The 9,093-nt window shown below is 36.2% G+C and overlaps 1 protein-coding gene across 1 annotated transcript in view; it reads left to right on the forward strand.

The window, feature by feature from the left end:
* Positions 1-6,886, forward strand: part of LOC106879443 (gastrula zinc finger protein XlCGF57.1) — a 21,260-nt gene extending 14,374 nt beyond the window's left edge. The window contains exon 2 of the mRNA XM_014928997.2: positions 2,257-6,886. Within this exon, the coding sequence (XP_014784483.1) occupies positions 2,550-4,271 (1,722 nt within the window). The 5' untranslated portion in view covers positions 2,257-2,549 and the 3' untranslated portion in view covers positions 4,272-6,886. The remainder of the gene's footprint in view (positions 1-2,256) is intronic.
* The last annotated feature ends 2,207 nt before the right edge of the window (positions 6,887-9,093 follow it).

Here is a 9,093-nt window from a genome sequence, read left to right on the forward strand (position 1 = left end):
GTGCGGGTGACACGTAAAAGCACCCACTACACTCTCTGAGTGGTTGGCGTTAGGAAGGGCATCCAGCTGTAGAAACTCTGCCAAATCAGACTGGAGCCTGGTGTTGCCATCCGGTTTCACCAGTCCTCAGTCAAATCGTCCAACCCATGCTAGCATGGAAAGCGGACGTTAAACGATGATGATGATACTTTGAGTTCTATTTTTCCTCTTTGCATCATCATCATCTCTTTCTCTCTCTCTCTCTCTCTATATATATATATATATATATATATATATATACTGTTAAATCTAATTACCCTTTATCTAAATCTCGCTATACCCATCTTTATGCACATTCTAAAATTACTCTTATTCTATTTATAGGAGGAGCCCCGGGCTTTCATCTCCTATATAGATGTTTGCTTACTCATTGGTAATGCTTTTTCTTATATATATATATATATATATATATATATGATATATACATATATATCTATATGTAATTCTTTTCCCAAATAAATTACACTTCATATTCGAGGCTCTGATGAAGCTATAAGGTGTTGCTCAGACACTCAACTATTTCAAACTCTTGTTTAGGATATGGGGTGGTGTTCACTTCTAGAATGTTATGTCTGGAGCGATGAGCTGTGTTTGTGACCTTAGCAAGATCTCCAAGTATTGCAAGATTGATGCCATTAATGTTCCACTTAAACTATCGCAAGTCAGTGATTGCAGAACGATGTGCAGGTGATGAGATTCTAGAAGTTTGATGGTTGATGTGGAAAGACTTGACATATAGGTTAGTGGAGATCCTTGAGATAAAGGGTGGACACATCATCCTTGATAAGAGGAGAGGAGGTGAGTTGAGGGAGCTTGAGTGAAGGTGACACAAAACCAACCAACTCTGAAGAGTAGAATCTATTGTGATACAATGGAAAAAGCAAGAAGTCTGTAATGGACTTTATGCCAATCAGTTTAGTGACCTTTCTCTGCATATTGCCTAGGATGTCTCTGAGTATAGCAGCAACACCATCTTAGATATGACAGTAGTATTCTTTTGTGATTCTCACTGGAGCTTTGTAGAGGGTCTGTATTTTAAGGGTTGAAGCATTTTCTGGCTCTGCAGAGAAGGGCCAATATTTTTTGAGATGTTTGAGATGATAAGTTGAGAAAGTGTGTTTGTTAGGAGAGATCTTCATTGACAGAAAGGCTTAGCATTTAGAACAATCAAAAGAACTTCCATTGTATGTTGTTTATTTTTCAGTAATGTGAGGTACAATGATGTTTTCTTGATATCTATAAGGGCTTTCTTTTTTTTCTCCATTGAAGGAGATAAGGTTGGCTTGAGCCCATTTGTGGATGTTTTTAAGGTCTTTGTTCATAGAGTCAGTACAGATTTCGGATAAAGTATCTTAGGTTGCATGTAGAATGAAGGGTGATATCTGCACAAGAGTGGATGTTTTGGAGATGATGACAAGTAGGTCGTTGATGTGTAGGAGAAAGGGTAACAATCTTGGAGTACTCCAGAGTTGATAGGGTCAGAGAGCTCCATCAGCACAGGCTGTGATTGTGCAATCTGACAGAAAGCTACCAACACATGAGATAAAAGGCAGATGAAGCCCATAGGCAGGCAATTTTGATAGGAGGCTTGCATACCAAACATGGTCGAAAGCTTTTCTGATGTCAAGAGCAATGAGACAACTTTCACTGAAGATAAATGAAGATATAGCATGATGAAGTAGTGCATTTCTGTAATAGACTTAGTATTACAGCTTAACTCTCATTTACTGATTGTTTCATACAGCATACATTCCTGTGTATTTTCTTGCAGTCATTTAAATTTTAACACACTCGGTGTTCATTCAGAAAAATCGTATATACTTCTCCACTTCTCTAGTAATGGTTAGACTGCCATATGTACTTCTAATTATGAGGTTCAATCTCCACTGCCTTATGCTCTTAATTTTTTAACTAATTTAAATTCTGAGAGTTGTTTTTACCAGAACTGGCCAATATAGTAATAATAGTTTTTTCTCATTATAGCACAATTTTAATTAATTAAAATATCTCGGCTCACTACATTAAATGTGTTTACATCCATTTTACTGTTTGGTTTTCATGATTCATCTTGTGCCATTTTGCACCAGTAATTCATTAGTTTAACAATAACTTCACTTTTACCACTAAAAATGTTGTTAAATAAAATAAAATAATATTATTCAAATATTTTAATTTTTTTTAATTATTGTACTTTTTTTTCTCTCTCTCTCTCTTCAGATCCAATTGGTTAAAATGTTGAAATCCCAGACAATCAAAGTAATCCAATATCAGAAAGAAGATTTGAATTTCTTCCTTCTTGATCCTTTCATCTCAAGAAAGTTAAAGTATACATACAACTGTAAACCGATTTCTGACCATTAAGTTCTTTGGTTTAGAACTGGCATTAAAAAACCACAAAATCAAATGGAAAGAAAATTCCTCTTTTTTACCCCTATTATGTATGGCTTCAGGTAGTTTCATACTCTTTCAATATGCCTGAGTGATATGTAATTTATTATACTATTCTGCACATGTGGATCAAAATGGAAGGTTATACCATTACTTCAGTTGAAGACTTTCTTGAGAACAAAGACTATTCTTTTTCCTTACAGACAAAGGACAATGATAGCAGTGAATTTGTTTCTGTAGAAGATGAGAGAGCTTCATCACCAGAAGTGATAATTGCTTCAAGTGAAATGTCAAATAGTAAACAAGTCCATCCATTAAATAAACCGTACCAATGTGACCTCTGTCCGAAAATGTTCACCAAACCATTTTACCTCAATCTCCACAGGAAAGTTCATTCAAAGCCCCCCAAGGTCTACCAGTGCTTCGAATGCAAAGATATCTTTTCCACTCAAGGAAAGCTGGCACATCATGAGAAATCGATGCATAAAAACAAAGTTGTGTTCCCTTGTGAGCAGTGTGATCAGGTGTTCCCTCTGTTTCGTGCATATGTGACACACCAGAAAACACACTCGACTGAAAAGTCTCAAAAATGCGACATGTGTGATAAAGCTTTTGCATATTCAAGTCAGTTGGCTGCACACATGAGAGTGCATACTGGTGAAAGACCATTTCAGTGTAAGCTTTGCCAGAAAAAGTTCACATATTCAGGCCATCTCACTGTCCATATGCGTTCTCATACAGGTGACAGACCTTATAAATGTGAACACTGTGGCAAATCTTTCACTCAGTCCAGTGACTTAACACATCATGCCAAAATACATTCAGGTGTAAAACCTCATATCTGTGACATTTGTTCCAAGTCTTTTACTCATGCTGGCCAGTTAATTGTTCATCTTCGCAAGCACAGTGGTGAACGACCTTATCGGTGTGAACACTGCCATAAAAGTTTTGCTCAGTCCAGTCATTTAACTCTACACATCCGTTCTCACACAGGTGAGAAACCCTTCAAATGTGACCACTGTGAGAAATCTTTTGTTGACTCTAGCCATTTGGCTGTCCATACTCGAACTCATACTGGTGAGAAACCATTTCAGTGTACATTCCCAGAGTGCAACCGTTTCTTTGCACGTTCAAGTCAATTAGCAAAGCATAAACGTTGTTGTCGTTATAATATAGACAATACTGATAAGAGAGATGAGAAAGGAAAACTTCGACCCTATCGTTGCACATTTTGTCCAAAATCATTCATAGATGAGAATCATCTTGATGCCCATACACGAGTGCATACTGGTGAGAGGCCTTTTGCATGTAACTTCTGTGAAAAGAAATTTGTCCTATCTGCTCACCTCACAACCCACATGCGTGTGCACACTGGCACCAAACCTTTTAAATGTCAAGATTGCTCAAAAGTATTCACTCAGTCGGGTAATCTAGCTTTACATCGGAAAAGTGCACATTGTGCACAAAAGGAAAACACTGTGCAGAAGAACAAAAGTAAACATAAAATCACTGCAGACAATAAATTAGATGAGTGTTTAGATAGAAACATAGTAACCTCGGCTGCACCAGACCAAACTACTGTGACATCTCTCCAACAGGAATTATTTGACTCTGATAAGAAGGAAAGCTTAGTGACTCTTGAAGAAGAAATCACCAAATTTTATTCTGAACAGGTTGAATGTCCAAACAGTCCAGTTAGTTACAATGGTACTAGTCCATCTGTCTTCCCTAGTAGTATTACTTCTGACCGTTTCTTTGAAGCAGTCAGATTACACCGTAAAGAAAAAATATTGAAAAGAGAGAAGCAAGATGAAAATATTGATGGAAATAATAATTGTGATTAAAGACTGAACTGTGAAGCATTTCTTTAACCCTTTAGCATTCAAACTGGCCAGATCTGGCCTCTCATACCTATCCTGCAATGTCATTCTAAAAATAAGCAATCAGATCATGAAAGTTTTAGCTACAAGTTAATACACAATTAATTCAAAATAATGTGAATAAATAAACGTTACATTTGAGAGTGTAATCTGAATGCTAAAGGGTTAACTTTTTTTTTCTCCCTCCCCAATCATCATAACCATCACTGTCCTTGGAATAAATCCCCAAAATGAAGAAAGCCATATGAAATCCACAAATGATTATTGGATGTTGCCATCAAAAGCCAGTGTTGAACTAAGCTGAACAACATGTTTATTTATTTGAAACATTTTTTATCATTGATTTGTTTGTAAATTTTTTTTTCTTTACAGGTTTTAGTGTTGAAAACAGTTAATATTTTAAACATTCACTTTTCTTTTCTTTTGGCAAACTAATTAACTTGTATCCTTGGGGTTTTTTATGTATTTTATTTTTTACACTAATATTCGCTAATGTTATTTTTTTAAACAAAAGTCTTTATTTCTATTTTTTCTGATTTAAAATTTTTTTATATAACATGAATTATATTATGAAACTAACATTAATCACAACAACAACAATAATTACCCTCATCATCATTACCATCACCACCACCACCACCACAACTATTTAAAATTATTTTATCAAACTAATCAGAAACTGGTATATATCTGCAATTTTGCAATTATAGAATATTCCGAACCAATTGTGAAACCAGGGTTTGTTTCTGTCCAATACTTCCTAACTAACAATGGTTTCAATATTTGCTATTTCTATTTCTTGAAATGCCTTCTCTAGTCCTATTTTTGCCAAATAATAGCTAGTTCCATTTTGAATTAGTTATTTGTACATATTTCTCCACTGTCCACATTATAACTACAAAAGTCCCAAGTCCCTTTGCACCTGAAGTTACAACTACACCAACAACAAAATAACACCTGTAATACAATGGTATCTCTATATTTACCTCCCATCCTGTGTTAAGTGTTACATTTAAATGTTTCTATAGTAAAACATATACAAACATTACAGACACACATACACAGCCATATTGTATATATGTATGTGTATATATGTATATATATATATATATATATATATATATATATATATATATATATATTCACACACACAAACAACCAACTTTATGTGTATGAACGGATCACATGTCTGTTAAATACAATGAGTAATCCAAATGTTTGATCAATGAAACTACCTTCTCATTGTATTATATAGTGTAAGTGGCTGACTGTTCCTCAGTCAGTTGTACTCTTAACATAATCTTCTGGCAGGCAGAACCAGTGTAAAACAGTTTGTGACGAGAATAAGCCCCTTGAACCATAAGTACAGTCCATCCAACTGGGCGGGGGTTCACACGATTTTCATCTAACCAGTTTCTCATACATAGCTTGTATTGCCCAAGGTGCTATGCATTTGGATTGCACTTGGGTATTCATGTTTGCAAAGTGAATTTCTTAAGCATTCAACTATGGTTGCACTTATTACAGTTACTTATATATATGTAGACATACAGATATATAAAAACTTGTAGCTATTTTGTTAAGTAAGAATGGGAAGCATTACTCATAGCCAACGATAGCCAACTAATTCATCAGATACCAAGGAACTATGTTTCTTTCTACATACACACACACACACACATACGTGATTAATAAATATATAAATATAGCAGCAATATGTTACAAACATCTTTTAACTAATCTAAAGTTCATATACATATATATTTAGAAAAAGAAACATAACTGTAAAAGATATCTCTCTTCTTCTTGAACTGTGTGTGTGTGTGTGTGCGTTCTGAGAAATATAGATAGATATGTATGTGTGTATGCATGGATATCATCATCATCATTGTCATCATTTAATGACCATTTCCCACTTTCTGGCTGGGGAAGTCATCCAGTGGTTGACATTAAGAAGACACTGGAGCTCAGCACAGCCCTCCTGTTCATCAGTTCCTGTCAAACCCATGCCAGCATGGAAAATGCTCATTAAATGATGATGAGGATGTATGTTTGTATACATGTGTGTGTGTGTGTGTGCATGTATATATACATGCACAATGAAGTTGGCTCTATTCACACCTGAGAGTATTTTTGACCCGTGACCAACTCAGATGCGCACATAGACTCAGAGTGTCTTGTAGTGAGTTCACTTTTTGTTGGTTCTCATGAGACTTATATGAACTTGTTTTCTCTAATCCTGTATTTCAACGTCTTCATTTCAACCCACCTCACCTCGACAATGAACTAAACCACATTTAGAAGTGTTTTTTTTAAACACCTTTTTTACATACAAACCAGAACAAAACAAAATAAATGATTAAATAAAACACAACAGTCAATGTCTGATTTATCATGTAATGACATATTTAAGAAATATAAAGATTCCTTTTGGTAACATGTTTTCATACACAAATAAATTTTGAGGGGTTAATGTGAGCCCCCAAATAACCACTTCTTTTGTTACAAAATTATAACGTTTGTGTTCTAAAGGAATCTTAAGTCATCCATCCAATCTTATTAAACTTTATGAAAATTCATTTGACTTGTTGTTATTTTTGATAAGACTGAAGAGGATTGTTAAAAAAAATACAATTTTTTTCATTTTATCTTTAGATATGGTCATAGAAATGGCTGTGTGGTTTACAAATTTGCTTCACAACCATATGGTTCTGGATTCAATCCCACTGTGCAACATTTTAGACTAGTGTCACCTTCTCTCAAAGCCTTGGCATCAGTGTCTTCTTAGTGAAATCTAGCATGCAGAAATTGTACAAAAGCCCACTGTACACATATATATATATATATACGTGTTTATATCAGCACAGAAGGGGAAAATGGCACAGCCAAACAAGAAGCCCCTGCAATATTCATGTCCATCTGAATTATTTCTACCTTGCATTAATATGTTATAAAAACAATGAAATAAGTAAGTATCAGACAAAGTGTTGGATGTTGATAATCAACTAAAACTCTTAAAAAGTGATATCCCTACATAGCTGAACTCTAGTGACTGAAACCATCAAAAGAAAGCAATTTTCATATCCAAAATGTTAATTATAAATTTCCATTCTCTCTAGTAATTCTTTCTAATTTTGGCACAAAACCAGCAATTTTAAGGTGGAGTGGAACTCAATTACATCAACCCCAGTACTCAACTGGTACTTATTTTATTGATCCCTAAAGGATGAAAGGCAAAGTTGACTTCAGCAGCATTTGAACTCAGAACATAAAGAGCCAAGAGAAATGCCATTTAGCATTTTATCCAGTTTGGTAATGATTCTGCCAGCTACTACTCAAAAGAGACAGTTAAGTACTTAACAGGTATTTCATCATCATCATTTTAACATCCGCTTTCCATACTGGCATGAGTTGGACACTTTGACTACGGTTTGGAGAGCCAGTGGCTGCACCAGGCTCTAATCTGATCTAACAATGTTTCTACAGCTGGATGCCCTTCCTAACACCAACCACTCCGAGAGTGTAGTGGGTACTTTTTACATACCACTGGCATGGGAACCAGTCAGTGGGTATTAGCATCGGCCACGTTTCGATGGTGCTTTTTACATGCCACTGACACGGGGACCAGTCAAGTGGTCCTGGCATCGATCACATTCAGATAGTGCTTTTTACGTGCCACTGGCATGGGAGCCAGTCAGGGGGTACTGGCATCGGCCACGTTTGGATGGTGCTTTTTATGTACCACGGGCACGGGAGCCAGTCAGGCAGACCTGGCATCGACCATGTTTGGATGGTGCTTTTTTATATGCCACTGGAACAGGAGCCAGTCAGGAGACACTGGCCACAGCTACAATTTTGGTTTTGTTTGACTCGACAGGTCTTCTCAAGCATATCATATCACCCAATGCATCAAGGGTACTCTTAAATTGGCTGGACGTGCAATCCTGGCATCAGTCATAGATGCGATCTCACTTTAGTTGCCGAGTCTTCTCAATCACAGCATATCTCCAAAGGTGTTGATCTCCTGTCATTGCCTCTGTGAGACCCAATGTTTGAAGGTCATGCTTCACCACCTCATCCCATGTCTTCCTGGGTCTATTTCTTCCACAGGTTCCTTCCACACTTAGAGAGTGGCACTTCTTCACACAGCTGTCCTCATACATACGTAACACATGACCATACCAGCGCAGTCGTCTCTCTTGCACACCACATTTGATGCTTCTTATGTCCAACTTTTCTTTCAGGGTGCTTACACTCTGTTGTGTATGAACGCTGACATTACACATCCAGCAGATCATACTAGCTTCATTTCTAATATGATCTGCTGGATGTGTAATGTCAGTGTGCATACACGACAGAGTGTAAGCGCCCTGAGAAAAAAGTTGGACATTTTTATCAATTTCAGAAGGATAAAAAATTTCAGCAAAGTTTGAATTGAGAAGGGGATATAACAAAATACTGCAATGTATTTTTCCGCCAATGTATTACTTCAACAATAATTTATTTGCACAAATGTGATGGATCAGATATTACAAGGTTAAACAACAATAAATGGTAGAATTTACTCAGTATCAATTATGAAAAAAAAATTGGGCATCATATAAAAAAGGAATAAAATGTATTAGCAGGGAAACCCTAAAGGTCCAGGATTGCTTTAACTACCAGAGGTAAATGTAGACTATCCAGCATACAAGTATAAGCTGAAAGTAGGCTTGTTCATCCAGACTGTTCTTGCCATTCTTGCTTTTCAGCAACTTAACTGGAGGGCAGCACCTTCCTCACTCTC

The sequence above is a fragment of the Octopus bimaculoides genome, chromosome 20 (genome assembly GCF_001194135.2).
Source record: "Octopus bimaculoides isolate UCB-OBI-ISO-001 chromosome 20, ASM119413v2, whole genome shotgun sequence".
Classification (NCBI taxonomy): Eukaryota; Metazoa; Mollusca; class Cephalopoda; order Octopoda; family Octopodidae; genus Octopus; species Octopus bimaculoides.